Here is a 22880-nt window from a genome sequence, read left to right as displayed (position 1 = left end):
ACTGTAATATACTCCTCCCCCCTCTAAAAAATAATATTTTTAATTCCGCGGCGTGTTTAGTGATTAGAAGTTTGTTAAACCGCATCACGATTATATGTGCCATATGCTAAGGATTACTAAACCGGACGGGAGCGTATGGATGACCATAAGAGCTGTCTAAAACAAAACAAAAATCTTTTGCATATAAATGGAGAGTTTGGATCCAAAACGATAAATGGAGAGTTTGGATCCAAAACGTCAGACACTTTGGGCAAAGGTTGTCGCATTCGCAAAATTGTGGCATGGGGTGAAAACCGTTTGTTGTTAACTTGACTGTTCAACAAATACTAGGGTTGTCGATTTTGTTAAATGTTTTGTTATTTTCACGTTACGCCTAGTAACATGGAGTTGAAAAAGAACATAATTTCTCAGAGATTCTGTTAGAATGTGGGAAAACTAAATGTATTTTTTTTTGCAGTAGAAAAACTCAAAACCATGAACAAGTTGGCACTTTTTGCTCTTCTTTTTGCTGTTGTCTTGCTCACTGATGTTGAGGGTGGTTGGTTCGGCCGAAGACGGCGACGATTGATCCGTATTCCTGTTCGACGAATCATCCGTAGAGGAGGCCGAATCATCCGTAGAGGAATCCGCATCTACCGAAAATACAAGAAGCCAATCTGGATTGGAGTCCGACTCGTCGGGTAAGTTTGAAAACTTCAGTTCGGATATCAATACCCCAAAGATTTTTCCAATATCAACCTATAAAAATATATGTTTTGACTTTTTTCAGAGACAAGGCACCAGAAGACATGACTGAAGAGGGTAAGAATCTATTTTGCCTAGATTTAACCAAAAGTGTTGCTGAAGTTTGACTGTCCTTGTTTTGTGCAGAATTGGCCGACCTTGAGCAATCTGAGGAATTCCAAACCCTTGTCCAGGAATTGGAAACCCAACAACCAGAGGAGACTGAAGAATTGGAGCAGTAATTTCTCTGGTAAATAGTTTTTAGGAAAAGAGTATTTTAGATTCATGACAGGACTCAAATTGTTATTATAACAATCTGATTTTAAAACATACAAAAATGTATTTATTCTATTTTGTACAGTTGTGGTTGCTAGTGTTTAAAAACTTGCCGAAAAAGTTTCAATAATTGTTCAAACTAATCGTTAATTTTATTTATTTTGAAGATTTGGAAAACTTGAACGGATCCACCATTCTTTGTTTTATTTTATCTGATTCGGCCTAACCTACACAATAAATTTACTGCATTCAACGTTTTCGTGCGTTTTCGGTGGTATTTGAATAGTAGTGAGCAAGTTAAATTTAGATGAATAAATGGGTGTTGGCTAAAGGCAAGTCAGGTGTTAAATTCTAGATTTAAAAAAGCACGAAAGGCATCAGTCGAAAATGTTAATTAAAACAAACAAAGGCTATCTAGACCTGATTGCATTGCTCACGTATACGACAGGACAACCCATAGTAGTAACTTTTTTGGCATATTGGACAAGTAACTTGGTTTGAACAGACGCAACAGTCTTTAAGATATTGTGATTGTAGAAGCATTGTATAATACTTCTACACATAAAGACAAACATTCGTTGTGGTATTGATACTAATCTGTGAATAAAAAACACTAAGAAATACACAAACGTTTGCCAATTTAGGTTGATTGTAGAAAGAAAAACGTTTGGCATAGTAGAATAAAGATTTAATTGCTTGATGCATTTCGTGCACGTCCTGTTTATCACATGCCAAAAGCTCTTTGAACAAAGTTTCCCCATGTAAAAACGAAATCACGGTGACATCTTGAAGCCATATTTGCAGACAGTGTGTATCTTGGATAAACTGTTTAAAACCTTTAACCCCGTTGAAATTCAATATACCTCAAAATTACCATTTTTGAAGAAAATCGAGGAAGAACTCGAAAGAAAAAGCATCATGCTCTAAAAAGTTAAAAGACATTCAGTGAATGTTTAAACAAGCGAATTTAATGTTGTCTGAGGTTTGTTTAGACGCCAAGCATAGTGTAAACGGGCCTTTATTCTACAATCTGGGGATACGTTTTGTTTACTATTTTACTTATGTTTTGCAATCCCCAAATCCTCTATACACAGAGAGAAAGAGTAAAAATAGAATAAGACAAAGAGAGAGGCATACACATAATCACACTTTATTGGTAATGCAGGATTCAGGAAGAGCCATTCTACCTCCGCCGGTCCGCGGCCCGGTACCGGTCCGCGAGAAGTTCGTTACCGGGCCGTACATTTTTTTAGGTTAAATGCTATAAAACATTTTGCCCATATATCCCGGGAATGATAAACTACTTTAAGCGAATTTATTGCTAAATATTTGTAGTTTTTTTGAAGACCGGTCCGCGATAAAATTTTAGTTTCAAAAACGGTCCGCCGTGCAAAAAAGGTTGCCGACCCCTGCTCTAACTAACCACAACGATAGATCTACCCTCGTTTCCTTATATCCCAGGGTTGGCCAAACTGCGGCTCCTGAGCCGCCTGTGGCTCTTTGATCCTTTGTTTGCGGCCCCTTTAATGTTTCATATGCATTTCCCCATCTTGCCGAGTATTTTAACCCGATGATAAAACAATGCAATCTATCACGTATTAACAATAGACTGACTGTTTATAATAACCAACATACATTCCGAAAAACGAAAAAAAAACATTATTGTACAGAAGCGTGCTAGCTTGTGCATTGTGGTCAAATACATTGTCAGATCGAAGCTGTAAGTCAGGGCTGACACTAAAAACATTTTAAATTTGCATTGCGGCTTATACTAGCAATAACTGCAAAGCTTGGTTTATAATAAGTTCTGTCTATTTTTGTTAACTGAAGTGTACGTTTGCGTGCCTAAAATGAGTGAACGAGGAATACTATGGTCTAAAGAAAAAGTCACAAAATTGAATGAACTTTGTAGTGCGGAGGAGGTTCAGCTCATGATTTTAACGGCAAAGAGCCGTGTTTCAAAAAATTGCATTGGGTCTACATGTGTGTAACTCAATGAGTTAAAAGGGAAATCTTGATTGAGCTGTACACGTCTGCGTTTTCGTTTAGCAAGAGTCCAAAATATATTTACACTTGAAAGCCTTCCACTTAAATCCCTGTTTATTCTTTTTTTATGAAACTGAAATGCATGCAAAAAAGTCTACAAACTGAAGGAACTTTTTCAAACATGACCTGCATAGTTCGGTTAAACTCTAATCTGTCATTGCCAAAAATCAAATAAAACTAGCGATAGTAGTGAGTCTTTTCAACAACATCAGGTTTGAAACTACACTTTTATCTCATCGCGAAACCTGTCTTCAGACGTCAAAACCTGTCGTCCACACCAGCAAAAAACGTGATGCCTCGTCGCGAAAACTGTCTAGTGTGAACGACGTTTTTTTCTCAGTGTGAACGCGCGGTCACCCCTGTTATATCCGATCATGGGTTTCTATAGGGTTGGCCCGATACCAATATTTTGAACCGATACCGATACCGATACCCGATATTTTACCCCAAAAGTACTGCGATCCGATACCGATACCCGATACTTTGCAAACAAGCAACAACATTTTCAAACTGATGTATTTGTAATGTGTTTTCCCATCACAGTTAATATAACAACACACCGAGTCTAACACATTAACTGCTTTTTACCATCACAGTTAATTTGACAACGCACACAGTCTAATAAACCACTTAAACAAAACACTTCACCATTTTAGTCTTAGCACCAAGAAACAACACTAAACTACTGGCACTAAACATTTTTTTACAGTAATCAGAAATTGAAATGAGTAATCAGTTATCATTTCACACATTGTGCTTGATGACAATAAGTTTGTTTAAATTTTCTGGTGACCAACGGTTTCTTAAAGGAGACACAATATTACCAGCAACAGAAAATAATCGCTCACAAGCAACACTACTGGATGGCAGGCCTAAAAAACATTCTGCTAAATGATATAATGCAGGAAAATTTGCTTTGTTAACCTTCCAATTAAGTCGGCATTAAGTCGCTGTAGCGAATTAGGTCATATTATTTCATTAAATCCAAAACGAACGCGTTTTTTAAATGTAGTCCCATAAATATTTTATCACAGCTGATGATTGTTGTTTTTTTGCCTCCTTTCATTTTCAATTTTACACATGATAAAGTCTCAAAAAAAGTATCGGTACTTGTACCGATACCGCTAAAGTATCGGACGAGTACCGATACTGCTCGAAGCATCGGGTATCGGCGCCGATACAGTACTATCGGGCCATCCCTAGTTTCTAAGACCTGAAATTAAAACTTCCGCATTTGTTCTTTGAAGAACGCCGCATGTTGCCTGTCCTTGATCCTAAAAATGCTAAGAAACCTCCCTCTACGATCTTTATGCATCTTCGGTGATTCAAAAGTTGATGTGCAATCAACGTATACAATCAACAACTTCTAATTGTCAAAAGAACCTAAAGTATTAAAAGAAAAGTTCCATATTACATTGACTATGTTGCATTGCAATTGTCAACGTTGGGAGTAAAAAAAATAAAAATCAAACGATATTTTTCGTCCCGTCCCATCCCCCCAATCCCATGAAGATACGAAGTTTAGTTCTAGTGCAATTTTGATTTACAAACATTTGATAATAGAAAGAAAGAAACGTTACGATAATTTTTTTCTTTTATACGTTTGTTTAAAGTGCGGTATTTTGTTGCAACAAGACACGGCTGTGCCTTGTGCGTTAAAAAAATGTTAAAGCGAATAATACACCACAGCTGGTGCAGAGGAGTTGGGATAACGGCCGCTTCCCGTATCCTGTTAAACTACCAACACTAAAATGCGCTTAAGTTAAGGTTCAGTCATAAACACAGTTTTTCCTTAGATCACGTGGTGAGCTGAGCGTTTTTAAAATCGTTTTTAATTTAAATTTGGGCTATTAATTAATAATTGCAAGACAAATCATTAATACTTTGTGTTTTTTGTGTGGAAATATGGGTCTTCTGTTAAACACTTTCCCACTTAAATAACAATCAAACTTCCGGAGCTAAACCGGTTACAGTATTATGAAACAAAGTTATGAAAAATGAAACAATAAAAAGTTGGCTACCAATGCTAGTTTAAGCAAGGTTTTATCGATTATAAAGATTAGGTGTTATAAGCAGGGCTCCGATCCCGGGATATTTGCAAACGAATCGACTCGCAGGATTAGTGGTTGAAATCCATGTTCTGAGTGTTTTTTTTCCACTCCTTGTTGAAACAGTAAGGCTTAGCAAAAGGTTTAATGCTTGGCTATACCTTACAATTTGAGAAGATTAATACTCGCAATTTGTGTGAACTGTAATTACATGCAATGTGACGTGGTGACAGAGCTATACAATTTGACATTAAACAACATTTTTGTGATTATCTTATTTAGGCTTAGATCAAATTTTTGAACGTTGTATTGTAGTATCAATTGTTTAGCCTTGTACATGTAACAAGTCCTCTACCTTCTCCCATCCCCACAAACACAACTTGATGCTGGGTTTGTGAAAAAATCCTTGAGCTTTGAACCAAATATTTGTTTCAAACAATTGAAAAATTTGTGACTCACCACGTGATGTAAAGAGAAAAAGTTTATTAATGAAGAAAAAATAATCTCAGCTTATGGCGCATAGATATTGATGGTTACACAGGATACAGGATACGGCCGTTATCCCAATTCCTCTGCACCAGCTGTGGTGAATTCTTTTTAAACACTAAACGATGAACAGCTAGCGTTTAAGGATTAGGATTTACTTGTATGTCATCTTCAAATACTGTTTGGTTCATGAGCACGAAACATCTAAGCATCTTCGGTGATTCCAGTATTGATGCCCTCAACGTACAAAATCATTAACTTCTTATTGTTTAATGAACCCAAAGCAGCGATTCTCAAACGCGGCTCTCAGAAATTTACTAAAGATTATTATTACCATGAAACGACAATTCAACCTAATCAATCTATTGCCGAGAATAAGTTTTCTACATAGAATTTTTATTAACAAAAATAAACTATTCAGATTCTTGTTGTTTGCTGTTATCCCGCATTCCTTTTTATTTGTTATTTTTTTGCGGCTCCTTACACACTTGAAAAACTGCCATTTGGTCCTGACAACAATTAAGGTTGAGAACCATTGAACCAAAGTAATAGAAATTTCTTATGTCAAAAGACACGTTGTCAAATCGCATCACCACTGGAAATGTGACTGCGTGATACAGTTGAGTGTGTTTACGACGTGAAAACGGTAATTTAGGAATTTGGTGATACGTTTGTTTTACTGTTTTATCTAAGGAATGCACTTAAATACTCAGGCCTCTACACAAAGAGAAAGAGACAGACAGACACACACTCACGCGCTGTAAATAAAACAGTTTTTGACTAAAAAAAAAACCTTAGCTTGAGGTGCATAAGTGTTTTATATGGCGTCATCCTAACTCAGTGGTTCTCAACTCGTTTCGGGCCATGGACCACCGACCCAGTAAAAATAATATCGTGGACCATTTCTATTTGAAGCAAGAATGAAGTTTGCATACGAAACAACCATTTGGGGTTGAAACATAATTCTTTGAAACCAATTTTAAGAAGTGATATACTATTATTAACAGCTAACATTTTAATACTCTTTCAATATATAATATGCAATCATCTCTAGTTTATCAACAAATTTGGTGGACGTCCTGTGGACCACCCAAAATATCATCATGGACCACTAGTGGTCCATGGACCACCAGTTGAGAACCACTGTCCTAACTCCTCTGCACTGGAGAAAGAGAAATAAATTGAGAGAGAGAATAAAAGAGAAACTCACATACCAACTTTTTGTGGTAAAACAGGATACAGGGAGAGCCATTCCACCTCGTCTCCTTCAAATCACATAGAAAAATACCCCGTTCGTTTCCTTTGTCCTATCATAGGCTGAATAGAGGGAAATGGATTTTTCTAACTCCACTAAAATTAAACTTCCGCAGCAGTTCTTTAAAAGAACGGCGCATGTTACTTGTACATTACTCAACTGCATTTCGGTTGTAAGTTGCTGTAATATATCAAACAGAAGTCTTGAATAAGATTTTCTTTTGTACTCTTCTTTTGTTTTCTTGTTGCTGTGATTCTTGTGACTGATGTATCTGGGCAAGGTGGCTTGATTGGTGACATCGACCAAGATCACCATCTAAGGCACAAAATGATCTCATTCAGGTACTAGCTGTATTTACAGTGCCAACTCTGTAAATGTGTTCTATGTTACATGAGTAAAATCTGTATTTACCAGTAAATCTTTTTACTGGAAACAACTGTGTCAGAAAACCCGTCTAATCTAGGGTTGTCATACGCCAGGATTTTTCCCGAAATGTCAGAGAATTTAGTGTTTCAATCTGAGTCAGGGAGAAATGTTAAAATGTACTTAAAAGTCAGGAATTTAAGAAAATATATATGTGTATATTTTATAAAATTAATGCAGCAACGGAGAAAGTTTTTAGTAGTTAGCTACAACCGCGTCTATACCATGAAACGTAATGATTTAAACTGGCGGCTCGCAGGTTAACGCATAAGCCATAAGGTTACTATTTCGTTTTGCAGTGTGTGTGCGCGCGTAACAATACCTGTTTGTTACTAGTTGTGCAAAAATATGCGTTAAATACAGAAATAAAAATTCGCATCTGAAGAAAACACAGCATTCAGTGCTACGTGGAAAGTTTCATTTGCTTTCACTGTTGACGAATATGGTGTGCCAAGTGTAACAGAAGCCTATACGCAAAAAGTTAATTGACAGGAATCAAAGTATCGTATCTAACGATTTCTCGTGTCGCCGTCCGTGTGACTTTCAAATATTCTAAATTTATTCCGTAACAGAAGTGTTTGGATTGAAAAAAGGGTTTAACTTAACTGAGATAAATTTGTCAGGGATTGTGTATCATCAAATATGGTAACCCTAGTCTAATTGATTTTTTCACTAGCATGAGAGCTTTTAACCTCTGTTTTGCAGGAACCAAGCCACGGAAATAGAAAGGATACTAGGTAATATGTAAGTGGACAAATTCAAAGTTGTTCACCCACAAAAAGTTAATGCGACGCTTATATATTTTTTAGATGCAATGTTGCGGCAAAAACCAAATGATTTTCAGGACAACGAAACAAACCAGAAGTAAACCTCAGGAGAAATATATTGTTTATAACAAGTGTCGTCGTAATATTGAAGGACAGATTAGAATAATTTTCTTTTTGGTTTCTGTTTTCTAAAAAAAAATTGTACTTTTAACCTTAAAACATAACCAATAATACAAAACGGACATACAACTCTTTATTTTACAGACGACTCCTTGATAAGACAAGCAATTCAACAGATCTTTCGATTTTATCACGGCTAAAAATAAAATATTTATTCGGTTTCATACTGGTTATTGTAAATGAAAACATCAGAGTATAGGACAGTTTTAAAAATTTGATATTCAAAGCTTTGAAAGCACTTGGCATGCGGTCACGGTTTTGTTTTCATAACAAAAAGGTTTAATTTAAACTTTCTGGCTTCTTTGAAGACTCTTGTAAAATGTTTTTTTTTTTTCAAAATTAGTCGTAGGCCTATCTAAAACAAGGAACAACCTGGTGAAAAGACGTTACTGGAAGCAGCTTGACAAAATGGCATCATTGGCCAGGACTTACCCCTCCATCATATAGAGTCAAATCTTAGCTTATGGCGCATCTGTGTTGGTGATTAAACAGGATACGGGTTCAGGCGTTATCTTAATTACTTAGCACTGGACGTGGTGTTTTCTTTTGAAACAACGCACGATGAATAGCTATAAGGCCACTTACACAAAAAAATGTTTGCACATCCCAACATATAACAAAATATATGCTTACATAAAACACAAATTAATTGAACCAAAATTATACTTATAGTCGTCACCCTCTTTTCCAATCATAGGTGGTTAGTTTTTAGCCTTCCTCGACTGGTTCAACCAATTTCTTTTTCCCGGTCGTGTTTACCCATAATGTGCCAACTGCCAACCCTAATTTCTTGTGAAACTCAGTCATCAAATCGCCTTCTAATGACGGTGTAGCTACATCATGTTTAGCCCCCATCCACCAACTGTTCCCTTTACTTTTTTGCTCCCCATAATGGTTGCTCAGTTACTCCCGACATGGTAATGGCTTTAGTGCAATTGTGTCGCTATGTGTTCCTCACCAAGCGAAATAAACTTAATTATACTTGCGGCCACAATGTTGCCAGTTTCTACGTCGATAGCCTCCTGCTTCAGCCACAAGAATTACAGAAAATTTAGAGCGCATAAGAAAATCTTGTTCATGATTTCTTTTTAAGATCTTGCCACAATTTACCACCGAAATGCATTTGAATGAAGTACAAGCTACGTGCGTCGTTCTTTATAAAGCTAGTGCGGAAGTTTTCATTTTAGTGGGATGATTTAAAATTAAAAAAGATTCATAAAGCCAATGTTCGGATATAAGGAAACGATGGTGTATTTTTCGGTGTGGTTTGGCAGAGGAGACGAGGAGGAATAACGCGCCTGCTGTATCCTGTTTACCACAACAAGTTGGGATGTGAATCTCTTTTTCTTCTCTCTCACACTTTTCTCGCTTCCTCTCTCTCCAGTGCAAAGCAAAATTTTGGAAAGAGAGGGGGGTAGTTACATGTACAGTGCTTAACAACGCTCAAAAGCCACTGAGGGCCACAATTTATGCCGAATTTTTTTCGAAAACAGGGAAGTCACTACGCTTGGGATAAAAGCGTATTGTCTGACATTACATTAGGAAAACAGTACAGTTCGCTAATTCAACTTAGGCTGTTCCGACTTGAATTGTAAGTGATCTTCAGGCTTATGTTTGACATAAATTTGGTTATTATTGTAATGCACATTTTTGTACATTGTTTATTCTCTGAAATGTTATTGCTTTAATTTACTCCATAAATGCGATTAACGTGAAAAAAATTGATGACTTAACGTTGCTGTATACGAGAGCCTGGGGTTTTGTAGTTTGTCGTATGAAATTGTATGCACCATTGGCGCTCCTAAGAGTGTATGTTAAATAAAGATTTCATCACGCATACTCCATGACGCCCCCAGTGTTCCAGCGTCGTGAGCTGCGCTGTTTGACATGGCAGTACGTGTGTTTTTTGTGGTTGGTGTTTGTAACGTACTGAAGTGTCTTCTCTGTTTGGTTTGTGTCAAATGTTTGTAAATTGTTATAAACCCTTGCATTAACAAATACACTAAGTAAAACAACCTATCACCCACTTTAATAACGTTTCAACGTCGTAAACCTACTCAACTGTATCACCACGTGACTTCCTACTAGCCACATGCGATTGGACCACAGTGTCAGCTTAATGATGCTGCAAAAAATGCCAGTTGATTTAATTGTTTATTTACAAGTTAACAACTATTACAATGCCCGTTGAGCGCGAAGTAGGAAGTTTTCGCGGATCCCTGCAAACGCTTTACAGGCTCCTAGGGGTCTGCGGTTCCGTGGTTGAGAACCACTGCTTTAGTCCTTCTTCAACTATTACAGCGACGTTAAACCAGTAGTGTTTATTAAAGTTTTGATGTTTCATTTTTAATCCCAACCCAGAAACATTTTGCTATAATCCCGGGATCGTATCCCAGATTATAACTCATAATCTCTGTTAATTGACAAGACCTAGCTCAAACTAACATTACCAGCCAACATTTTATTGTTTCAAATTAAGCATTATAGCAAAGTAATTGTGTGCTCTTCTTCTGGGCCGTGTAGATTTGGAAAAAAATATTATATAGTTGTCAAATATGCCCAACGCACAGTCCGCGATCGTGTCGTTAAGCAAAAAAAAACATTAAATGTACATTTTAGATCGATATCCTAATACCAGGATTGGGACTCACAATCCCGGGAAAAGCAGAACCCGGAATTTTCCATTTTAGTCACAAAATTGCAACCCTAAATTTCATGTGTTTTATTATGGGCCAGTGCCGTATTCAGTGTTTTTTTTCAAGGTGTTTTGGGGGACCGAAACGGTCCCCCAAATTTCTCCAGCGGTTTCCCAAAATTTGGACTTGCAACTACAACTACAGTTTTTGGTATTTAAATGAAACACTTGCGGTCTCTTAAGACTACTTAGCGGTCACCCAAACCAAACCTTTAAAAAAAACCTGGCCGTATTAAGGGTGTGCTGGCCTGTAGGCACATTTTATAAGTGGCCCGAAAATCAGGGTTGGCAACTAAAAAATTAGAATTATTAGTGTTGCCAAATCATGACCAAATTTCTACTGATTTTAAAGTGGCCTGGATTTTTGACTGGCCTGTAGGCACGTGCCTACTTTGCCTAATGGTTAATCCAGCACTGTTTTTACTTTATAGTATATAGACGTGCGTACGCTTACGGTTATTCGTGAGAAGATGGCCAATATTGCTTTGCTAATTGCATGATTCTGCAATTTGGTAAAATTATAAATTGTGTGCAATGATTTCTTGGTATTTTTAAGTAGCATCCACCAAATAAATTAAAAACAACATGACGTTAGCGTTTGAAGTATTTTTTCGTGCTTTTTTAACAATGTGTCCTCCTTTTTAGGGGTGGAAATATGGTGGGCCTAGATATACATTAATCACCAACGCCTAATTTACAATTATGCTAACTAGGTATAAAGTCAAGTGGCTTTTCAAACTACGTTAATTAGACGTTCCAGTTCTAAAAAGCATGTCACTTTGATACCGTAAATCGCATTTTTTAAACAAAGTAAACGTTTCTGGACAAAAAATAACCAACAATGGTTTTTATTACAGTGTTTAAAACCAAAGCTACAATACATCTACAGTGGTGTAAAGAGAAAAGAAAATAAGCGATACAAGCATTTGTTGAACAACACTGCCAAAATAAAAGATTGTGTTACTAAATGACGTCATTATCGGATGTGACGAATCGATTCTGTCACGTCAACACCAACAACAAGTTTACGTGTCGGCCAGGTAACAAAGCTAGCTGCTATGGCACCCTATTGTGTGAAACTTGAGAACGGTGTTCTAAAAAAGCAACGTACCGCAGTCGTTTACACAACAACTACTTGGTTACATCAGGTATATAACATGCCTATGTTTAATTGTTCCACTACATAATATGTTTCGTTACATTGTCAACATAAAACCTACTTCAAAAAAAGTTTTTACGTGTTCCTTGGTTCACTGTTTGCCAAGCCCCAAAATACTAGCTTCACAACAAACTAAAAATGTTACATCGCTATAATTTAAACCGAAAACCGCTAAGATACAAAATTACATCTAAAAGCGCAAATAATAGCTAGAAAACCTAACCAAAAATCGCGATGCATTTTCTAAAAGCGTTACACGCCAGTCAAAAGCATCCAATGCTACATAATCGCTGGCTGACAAAGAAGCAAAAAAGTTGTGTATTGCAACAACCGATTGGAAAGACTTCTTCCTCAAAAAATTCCTAGAGGCAAAACATTGCTCTCACCCCAGTTACAAGAAGCATCGTCACGACCGAAGATTGTTGCCAAGACCCTATAAGTAAAAATAATTTCAACATTTAACACGCTTTCTTTAGACACAAAGAAGAAATAAATGATATGCACTACCGTAATAGCAAGTTAACTGTTCAGGCCTAGTATGCAACAAAAAAATATCTACCTGCAGCGGTGCTGTTTTGGGTAAAATTATTCCGGGTTGGAACTGTTCCTGTAGCATCTACAGTTTCTTGTATGGAGGTTGTCGACAACGGATCTACTGAAGGTGTTGTTAATGTTGTTGTTGTTGATGATGATGTGGTGGTAGTTGGTGCCGTGGTGGTACTCGTTGTTGTTGTTGATGATGATGATGTGGTGGTAGTTGGTGCCGTGGTGATACTCGTTGTTGTTGTAGTTGTTGTTGTTTTTGTTGTAGACGTTGTTGTTGTAGGTGTTGTTGTTGTGGGTGTTGTAGCTGCACAAATGTTACAGGACTATGAATTGAAAGTTGGGTCAATGGCAATATTTTTAGTACACACTTGCTTAACTGCTATACAGCACTACATAATAGACTGTTATATAAAGCACTTGGTAAAGCAAAAACGTTTTAGGTATAAAATATGTCTTGAAGACTAAAAAATGTGCTTCCTTTTGCATTTACCGTTAGAGTAACACAGACTGTTGTTGCAAAGCAATCCTTCGGCGCACGCTGAGCATGCCTCTCCTGACTGATAGGGACTGTCCAATGTGTTCTCATTATTTATAATCGTTCTGTCAAATATAAACTTACATTTTGCAAGTGTTGAACAACAAAAACGCATGTATTTAAATTTTTGAAATATTCATTGAGCTTGAAAAATCTGCGATTTTATAATATAGTTTTCTAACCGAGTAAGTCCAGGCGGTCCGTAATGGCATATAGTGATCATTCCCGATGCTCCTCCAGCGAGAAGATTGCTTTAAATAATTATACACAGTATTTATTTGCATAAAGTTAAGAATTAAATGACATTGCGGCTTACTTGCAGGTGCTAATTCCACACCCAAGTTTGTAGCTTTCGGCCCATACTACCTGAAGGTAATGGGAACATTCTTTGCCTTCTTGGCACGTATTACCGTTGTATGTGTAGTACATTACCTGCACATTAGAAGCAAAAGCAATTAACAACAAATCGGTTGCAGCCAGCAGATTTTGCCAATTGAACCCATCTAGTACAATAAAACCCGTCAGTGGTGTTGCCACTAAACCAGGCATTCACGAACTGCATTAATTGACTATACTGTGTACACGGATAGTGCATTGATATGTTGCGTGCTGTAAATCAATTCTTTATTTCGGGACCAATTCGTGTTCAAATAAGTTTCTGTTACACATCTGAAATTGACACACCCGACATGAACTCAATGGTTACAGACAATAGTTTAACTTATTTTATGAAATACATTAGATTGTTACTTACCTCGTCATCAAACCATTTCTGAGTGACAACCTCGGGAATAGACAATGCATCAGTAATACCTTGGTGAATATTTTCGCCCACCTCACTAAACATTGTCGTGCCCAATCCTATGCTATGCGCAAATGCACAATTCCTAACGACAAACTAATACTGAATATCAGCTTTCGTTAAACTCTAGTGCAACATTGAGTAAAATACACTTACGCGGAGTAGTCCATGGCCAGTCTTTCCAAATCGTCGTCCCATGAAATTTCACGCATATTGCTTGCGCCTGGTGATACTGTACGTCGAAGGGCGTTGTGTTTTTCAACGAAAGCATTTTTAATTACGTCAAAACTGGCGAGAGTTGCTACAAGTGTTGCTTGTCGCTTGGATCGCTTCAGTGAAGATTCAACTGTAAAACAATTAGGCGTAATCACGAAATCAAACTGTCTGATATTGTTTTGCTCATGACCTTTTTATCTCGGTTCCAGAGGATTTTAAATGGCAAACGCCATGAAAGTTTGGGCTGAAACTAAACATTCAGGCTACAAGCTGACTAATGTCCAGGCCCCTATTTGGATGTTTGAAATTAAACCTTGTAAGTTGTTATAATGCACGTGAACTTATTTGTGACACACCCAAAAACTGGCACTGAAAGAAAACACAAAATATGATACCCAATATTTTGCATACATCGTGGCCTGTGTTTTAAAATTGTTGATTGTGAAAGTTTGCGCATTTTTTTATACATTTAAAACCACTTAAAAAAATGGAAACATAGCCCAAACGGCATTTATAGATCGAAATGGTTCGGCCAAACGAAACTTCGGCGGACCAATAGTTTAATGTGGTGGTTTGAAACTGTACGTATTTATAACAACGCTGCACATTAAACGCACCACTTAACCGAAGTAAACCTTTTACTGACCTGATCCTGTGTTGTTTCCGAATGGAGCAGGAACTGCAACATCAAGCAAAACCATCAAAAACAATAAAACTTGTATCAATAATGAGCCCATTTTTTTCAAAAGAAGTTGTCAAGATAGTCAATCTTAACTTCTTACAGAGAATGTTTCTCTGCTGATGAATAAGGTTAGCGACGGCTAATCTAAAAACGCAAACAGAAGCAAGAAGCCCGATAAACATAAACTTTCAAATGATGTTGAAACAAGCGTGTGGGCATGGAACTGACTAAATCAGGACTGTGCACTGCTTGCACCGCGTACCCAATCATTACTCATGTATACATGAGAATATATTCTCTAATAAGACCGAGCTATAAATGCATGACTTCGTCTAATCAGCGCGACAAGAAAGTCCTGTTTTAATTGTGAAAAGTTTTATGGATGCACTTTTATCTGTGGGTACCCCTTAATCTAACTAAAATGACTCCAAATGGGCTTTATAGCGAATAGCTTTGCTGAAACAAAAGAGCAGCGGCAAAGACACAAATTGGGCACTGTAACTCGATGAGCACAGAAGGTGTGAAATTCAGGTTGATATCTTCCGACTACTTTATGCCCATGGAAACGAAACACAAACAAAGTTGATGTTTATGGCATGAATTATTTTTAATTTCAATTAGGTAGTACCCTTTGCTTCGTTTCATAAACCTTGTACAACGTTCTAGATCTCTTAAGTTAGAGAACATTTTTTTCACATAAGTATGTTGGGAGCCTGCTAACTCAATTAAAATATATATCATGAGCTCCAAGACTGCTCACGGTCTGTTGCGAATGATCCAACAGCGATAAAATGATTAAAAGTCACAACCCTTGTCAGTGCTGGATTAAGTGTCTGCTGGCCTGTAGGCACATTTTATAAGTGGCCCGAAAATCAGGGTTGCCAACTAAACAAATAGAATTATCAGTGTTGCCAAATCATTGTCGCAAAGATCGTTGTTGTAAAGTGGCTTGGATTTTTGACTGGCCTGTAGGCACGTGCCTACTTTGCCTAATGGTTAATCCGGCACTGTTAGGGGCCGATCAATGCGTCAGTCAAACTGAAACTACTCTTTGCTTATTTTAAGCAAGTCTAAAATGGAATTTAAAGAGAAAGAAGGAAATAGAATACCAATTCTTTTAAAACGCTGAAGTTGACATTTTTACCAACTGTCTTAAACTCTGATGTTTTTGCTTACAACAACCAAACAGCAGTAAACCGATGACATTTTTTTTTATTTTTAGTCTTAATAAATTCGAAATATCAGTTGAATTACTTCATCTTATCAAGGGACGATCTGTAAAATATAAAGTTGTATGACTGTTTTGTATTATTGGTAATGTTGTAAGAGTATTATTGGTAACGTGCAAATATTTTTGAAACAGAAAACGGAATGAAGGTGTTAGTCTAAAGGTGTTAGGTTGATTTATAATTACAAAAATCCACTGCCATCTATTTAGCCATTGGTGTAATGTAAGGAAACGAAGGTGTATTTTTCTAATTAGTTTGTTAGCAGAGACGAGGTGGAATGGCGCCTCCTGTATCCTGTTTTTCCACAAAAAGTTGAAATGTGAGTCTCCCTTTCTTTCTCTCACTTTCTCTTTCTCTCTCTCATTCTCTGTGGTGCCGAGTAGTTAGGATCAGGGCGTCGAACCCGAACTGAACCCGAACTCGCGAACCGGTTTGAGCTGTTAATTTCATTAAACCTGAACCGAACCCGAACCGCTAATTACGATTTCCTGAAAACCCGAACCGGAGTTGAACCCGATATTTTGTTTGGTGGTTGACCCAAACCGGAACCAAACGAGTAAAAAATGCAGTCTGTTTTAACAGCGCACTGAAGAAAACGCGAGATAACACTTATAGGGCGTGTCAAAAAAACAGTGCACGGTCAAAATTCTTTTGGAGTTTGATAAGGCCAGGTAGATGATGGGTAGAATTAAGTTTAAACAAATAAAAATTTGAACCGGTTTAAAAACCTCAAACCGTTTGGACCGGATAATTTGCCTGAACCGGAACAAAACCCAAACATGAAAATATAGATTTTTGAAAACCTAAACCGAACCCGAACCCTTAAATACAAAACGAAGTGAACCCAAACCGAACCTGAACCCGAATGACAAGCGGTTAGACTCCCTGGTTAGGATAACGTCTGCATCCCGTAATCTGTTTAAACACCAACACTTGTATGCTATACTGAGGTTATGTTTTTTTCAGTCATAAACCTTTATTTTACAGCACGTGGTACATGTGTTTGCAATTTATGTCACTACCCTGATGAAGGTGTCTCGTATGGGATATCGAAACGTTGGCATATTAAAGTAAAAACAGAAGGAAGAGCTAAAATTTTGTTGATACATTATGCCTGGCAGCAACAGTGTATTCATAAGTTTACATATGTTTTTTTTATTACTTTAGGTTCATAGTACAATTTAAAGTTCTTGTTTTGTTTCTTGATTGGATATCAACAGTGGTATTAGAGAAGATGCTTAAAAATCCAAGAACGAATTTTCAAAGTTCTTTCGGGTTCAGGAATCGTAACCATATTGTAAGGTAACACACACGCCAATCTCATCAGTAATCGAAGTTTTTGCTTTAAACGCTATAGCTGTTCATCGAGCATTGATTCAAAAGAGTACACCACAGCTAGTGAAGAGGCTTTAGGAAAAACGCCCGCATCCCGTATCCTGTTATAACCACCAACTCTGGTGCACCGTAAGCTCAGGTTAGTTGTTCTTCAGTCACAATCTTTTTTTTAGTCCCAGCACGTGGTGAGACACACGTTATTCAAGTTTTTTTAAATGAATGTCTGGCCCACAGCTCAAAGATTTCTATTCAAACCCAGCAACATGATGTGCTGCTTAAGTGTGGGGAAAGTAAGGGCTTGTTATTTGCACAAGGCTAAACAATTTATCATACAATAAAGGGTTAAAAAGGTCCGATTTTGGCCTTTGTCACCACGTCACATTGCATATAATCACATGTCATAAAAAATAAATAATTCCAGTATAACTCACTCAAATTACGAGCTTTAATCTTGTCAAATCGTAAGCTATAGCCAAACATTAAAACATTTACTTAGCCCTACTATTTGAACAAGCAGTAGAAAAAAAAACACCCTTCAGAACAGGTATAACAACCATAAATCCCGCGAGGCGCATGGGGACAAGGAAAGGTTTTCGTGCACATTGTAGAGCATTTTAAAATTTCAAGGTTGGAACCCCCGGAAATCCCGAAATCTTATTTCGAATCCCAATCCAACGATTCGTTTGCTACAATTCCAGGATCGTGACCCAGCTTATAACATCTAATCTTTGTTAAACTGATGAAACCCTTGCCTAAACTAGCACTACCAGACAACATTTTAATGTTTTCATCGTGCTAAACCAGCGGGGTCACGATCCTGGAATTGTAGCAAACGAATCGTTGGATTGGGATTCGAAATAAGATTTCGGGAACAAATCATCGTGCTAAACCAGCGGTTCCCAAACTGGGGTCCGCGGTCCTTTAGGGGTCCGTGAGGCAATTTTGGGGGGACCGCGAAGCGGTTGAAGTAATTCTATAATCTTATTTGGCGTCAGTTTGTGCCACTAAATAAGTTTAAATCAAGAGAATTGAGAAATCGACTGTCTCCATTGCTAAACAATGGCCTTTATTGAATGACAACTATCAAAAATGCAATTGTTCGTGTACAATCGTAATGTTTTTGTCCTGTTTGTGATGTCATATGCTGTCTTTGGATGATTGTTATGCGGAATTTTGCATGTAATACACATTTAGGCTGAAGGACCGCGAGACCTCGAAATAATGGCAAAGGTTCCGTTTTGAAAAAAATATGAAAAAGTTTGGGAACCACTGTGCTAAACTATCACGTGCTATTCTATAAGGTTTAAAAAAGATTAACAAAAAACAATTATATGTTTGTCAAATATGCTTTTACTTTACGATTATATGCTTCTTTAACGCAACCCTTTAAAGTCTGCGGTCATGTCGCTTAAGTAAAAAAAACCTTAAATGTACTTTATCGCTTCGTATTTTATTCGCAGAAACCCGGCGATTGGGATGTAATAATCCCGAGAAACTCCGAGCCTGGGATTTTCCAATCAGGTCACAAAATTTAAACCCAAAATTTGTCTCGGAAAATGAACTAATCTTTGCATGTTTTAAACACGACTAATCTGGAAATATCATTTTCCAAACGTGCTTAAAAATAGACAATATTCTAAGTAGAGCTTTGAACTTCCTGTTTTAGATTTTTAAACTGTCCAAAACTTTGTTGTTGTTTTTTTGTTCATTCACAACAAGCAAAACACAATGAAACCGAATACTTATTTTATTTTTAGCGTTTGTAAAATCGAAAGACCGGTTGAATTGCTTCATCTTTTCAAAGAGTCATCTGTAAAATATGAAGTTGTATGTCTGTTTTGTATTATTGGTAATGTGGTAAGAGTTAACATGCAAATTTGTTTGGAGTACAGATTTGTTTGGAACATTTTACCTGTAAGCTTTATTTTTGGTCTGTTTCTCTCTCCCAAAAATTATCAGGTTTTTGCCGCAACATTGCATCTACAAAGTATAAAACGTTACATAACATCATTACATTTTTATTAGCCACAGTACGCCAGGCCCATTAAAGGTGCCATGTCGAATCAGTCGGTCACCAAGCATTCACCACCACCATTTGGCCAGGCGTAGGCCAGAAAAATCTAGCAATCGGTGGAATTCGAACCCCCCGACAAAAGTCTTTCCGGGACTCGTGCTCTACCAACTGAGCTGCACAGGCTCAGTGGAGAATCCGCCGAAAGTGGAATCACAAGCACCGTTGCCTGCCTCATGCTGCACATGTCAGATTCGTAGTATAGGATCGCCAGATTGATCAGTATCACATCAGTGAAGTTGAGAGAATATAGACCAGTGGTTCTTAACCGGTGTTCGATCGAACCCCAGGGGTTCGGCAACGCCGAATCTGGGGTTCGACAAAGGTATTTTTGAAGTACAATACAAGTACTCGTTTTTTGTCAAAATTTAGGGTCTGTAGTCGCTAAAAACGGCAATTTGTATTCGCTCAATATCAAAACACTGGAAGGTTAAACTTAGGCAGGGGTGTTTTAAACTGCTCTAAACAGTTTTGGCATTAAAAAATAGTGGTACTAAAAAGAGTATTACCAGCCTAATAACCGTATGTGTCAGACTTTTTGTACGCCTATTGTGTGCCAACAATGCGAACAAAACAGGTACCACAAGCATTACAATATACATTATGACATCATAAACACTTAAGACTGATTTCCTCGCTGTGCAGCTTAATCTATGCACCGAGCTAGAAATTAATCTGAGCTTTTTGGGCCCTATTAGATGGTAAATACATGATATAAACCAAGTATTTTAAAACAAAAATAAGCAGCTAGGTAAATGACGGCCGTTGGTGAAATAAGAATCTGTGACGCGGCCGTCCTAGCAAAATGGTTGTGCAAACCTGCAGGTTTTATTTTCTTTTTTGATGTAACAAAGAGCATTGTTCGCGTTGTTCGTAAGCAGAAAAACAATGACATTTTGTTGGCAGCAAAAACTTATTACTTCATCTTTTTCATGTTAGTGTACAGATGCTAAAAATAAAATGCTTCTTCATTTTGGTAAAAACTAAAAATTGCCGGAATTAAAGCAATCATGAAACAAGTTGCTTGTATTATGATGTCAGAATTTAACAAAATGACAAACAGTAACTGTTGCCACTACGTTTGAACAAAACCTAATTATGACCCACCAAACAAAATGGGTTAAAAACCTGGATGTAACTTGGGGTTAAAAACCAGGACGTAACTTGGGGTTCGACCAAAGGCTGAAGAATGTCGTAGGGGTTCGGCCGTTACAAAAAGGTTAAGAACCACTGATATAGACGCTTCAGGGCTGATCCCAGTTATGAATTTATGTCTAGTTTAATTAGTATTTTCTGTAGTTTATTGTTCACGTTTTGTATGCGAATAATTGTGAATTTTAGTTACACTTTACCTAGTATGCGTTCTATTTCCATGACTTGGTTTCTGCAAAACAAAACAATAAAGCTCTTATGCTAGTGAAAAACTACATTAGACGGGTTTTCTGAAAAAGTTGTTTCTAATAAACCAATTTACGGTGTAACAAAGATTTTACTGATGTAGCATAGATAACCGAGTGCACACTGTAAAAAATGCTATTACCTTTGTGTTATTATTTTCTGTAATTGTTCGAGAGCTTGATCGATGTCACCTGAAGGGGATGGGTGGCGTAGGCCAGATACATCAGTCACAAGAATAACAGCAAAGATTAGAGCACAAAAGAAAATCTTATTCATGACTTCTGTTTAATACCTTGCGACAAATTACAACCGAAATGTACTTGAATAAAGTACAAGCAACGTGGGGCGTTTTTTAAAGAACTGCTTGGTGGGTTGATTAAAAATTTGAAAAATCATTTGAAATTCATTCGGCCTATGGTGGAATAGAGGGAAACGAAGGTGTATTTTTCGATGTGGTTTGGTGAAGAAGACGAGGTGGAATGGCGCCTCCTGTATCCTGTTTCTTCACTAAAAATTGATTTGTAAGTTTCTCTTTTATTCTCTCTCTTACTTTTCTCTCTGGTGCAGAGGAGTTGGGATTACGCCTGCATCCGGTATCCTGTTCAACCACCAACACTGATTTGACTCTGTCACCACGTCACATTGCATGTGATCACAGTTAATAAAATAATTAATTCCATCAAACACACTTAAAATACAAGTTTTCATTTTGCTAAATTGTAAACGATAGTCTTTTTTGAAATTTCAAGGTTGGGACCCCGGGAAATCCCGAAATCCAACGATTCCTTTGCCAATATCCCGGGATCGGAACCTACGCAGCTTATAACATCTAACCTTTGTTAAACTGTTTAAACCTTCCTTAAACTAGCATTGCCAGCCAACATTTTATTGCTATTAAAACATCATGCTAAACCAGTGGTTATTAACCATCTTAATCCCGCGCGATCCCCTGTTGGGAACCACTGTGCTAAACTATTCACGTGCTGCTGACACCTCTTCCTTTATCGTCATAATGGCTTTACTGTTGCGTTGCTACAGCATGACTTTGTCAACGCCTTAGCTGTATGCTTAAAATAGGGTAAACAGCAAGTTACGTTATCTTTAATGTCATTTTAACTTAGGTCTTCGCCTATTCAGTGCTTATTGCGTTAGTTAAAACAATCTTTCTTCGTTTAAGTCTAGACCAGAGTTGCAAGCGGGCCCGAAATCTGAGCTCGAACCCGGCCTGAACCCGAAAGTATAAGCCCGAAGCCCGTCTCGAACCCGAAACGTTTTTGAGAAGCCCGTTTGGGCCCGAAATTTTGATTGACAGGCCTATCCACGAAAACCTTGCAACAAAGTATGAGAAAGAAAAAAAGTGAGAAGACAACAAACACAATGAACAATCGTTGACAATGGGGTAAACAATACGTTTTATAGTAGGGTGGGCATTAGGGCAAAGCCAGAGAATTGTTACTAAAAATGGCGGAAACGGAACGTAAAGTCAGGCCCGTTTTCTGACAAACACCTAAGCCCGAAAAGCCCGGCCCGACTTGCAACTCTGGTCTAGACAGAGTTTGAGAGTAAATTTTACCACACTACAGTTCCTTTTAACTTTTACAATTACAGTGCTAAATATTCCACGGCATGTGGGCATTTTGTTGGTTTCATTATACATTTATAAGTTTCTTGCAACATGAACAGTGCTAAACAATTTATTATACAAAACAGGGTTCAAAAGTTTGATTTAATACTGAAATCTGAAACTACTCTTTGCTTATTTTGAGCAAGTCTAATATGAAAACTAAAAAGGAAGGCAATGGTATACTAATTCTTTCAAAAAATCTGAAGTTGAAATTTTTAACTGTCTGAAACTCTGATTCTTTGCTTACAACAAACTAAAAGCAGTGAAATCGAAAAGGTATTTTTAGTCTGATTAATTTGGAAAATCAGTTAAACTGCTGCATCTTATTAAGGGATGATCTGTAAAAAATAGAGTTGTATATCTGTTTTGTATATTATTGGTAAT

At 37.3% G+C, this 22880-nt stretch overlaps 2 protein-coding genes and 1 long non-coding RNA gene across 3 annotated transcripts; 2 read left to right on the top strand and 1 right to left on the bottom strand.

The window, feature by feature from the left end:
- The first annotated feature begins 432 nt into the window (after positions 1–432).
- On the top strand, positions 433–1252 carry LOC145204858 (uncharacterized). Its single transcript, XM_080077464.1, has 4 exons — positions 433–680; positions 770–801; positions 871–973; positions 1167–1252. The coding sequence occupies exons 1-3, from the start codon at positions 475–477 to the stop codon at positions 963–965; spliced, it is 333 nt and encodes a 110-aa protein (XP_079933590.1). The 5' UTR covers positions 433–474; the 3' UTR covers positions 966–973; positions 1167–1252.
- Positions 1253–12358: 11106 nt separating this feature from the next.
- On the bottom strand, positions 12359–15130 carry LOC145204670 (cysteine-rich secretory protein 3-like). Its single transcript, XM_080077263.1, has 9 exons — positions 14804–15130; positions 14098–14287; positions 13894–14026; positions 13805–13808; positions 13456–13642; positions 13322–13390; positions 13095–13204; positions 12618–12908; positions 12359–12491 (listed from the first exon to the last, which is right to left on the bottom strand). The coding sequence occupies exons 1-9, from the start codon at positions 14892–14894 to the stop codon at positions 12421–12423; spliced, it is 1146 nt and encodes a 381-aa protein (XP_079933389.1). The 5' UTR covers positions 14895–15130; the 3' UTR covers positions 12359–12420.
- Positions 15131–17108: 1978 nt separating this feature from the next.
- On the top strand, positions 17109–20901 carry LOC145205349 (uncharacterized). The gene is made up of 3 exons (XR_013853639.1): positions 17109–17542; positions 18864–18924; positions 19161–20901. It is a non-coding gene; the product is annotated as an uncharacterized LOC145205349 (long non-coding RNA).
- The last annotated feature ends 1979 nt before the right edge of the window (positions 20902–22880 follow it).

Source organism: Phallusia mammillata, chromosome 8, assembly GCF_965637545.1.
Source record: "Phallusia mammillata chromosome 8, kaPhaMamm4.hap1.1, whole genome shotgun sequence".
Taxonomy (NCBI): Eukaryota; Metazoa; Chordata; class Ascidiacea; order Phlebobranchia; family Ascidiidae; genus Phallusia; species Phallusia mammillata.
The sequence above is the reverse complement of the archived record's forward strand: the minus strand, read 5'-3'. Positions and strand labels throughout refer to the sequence as shown.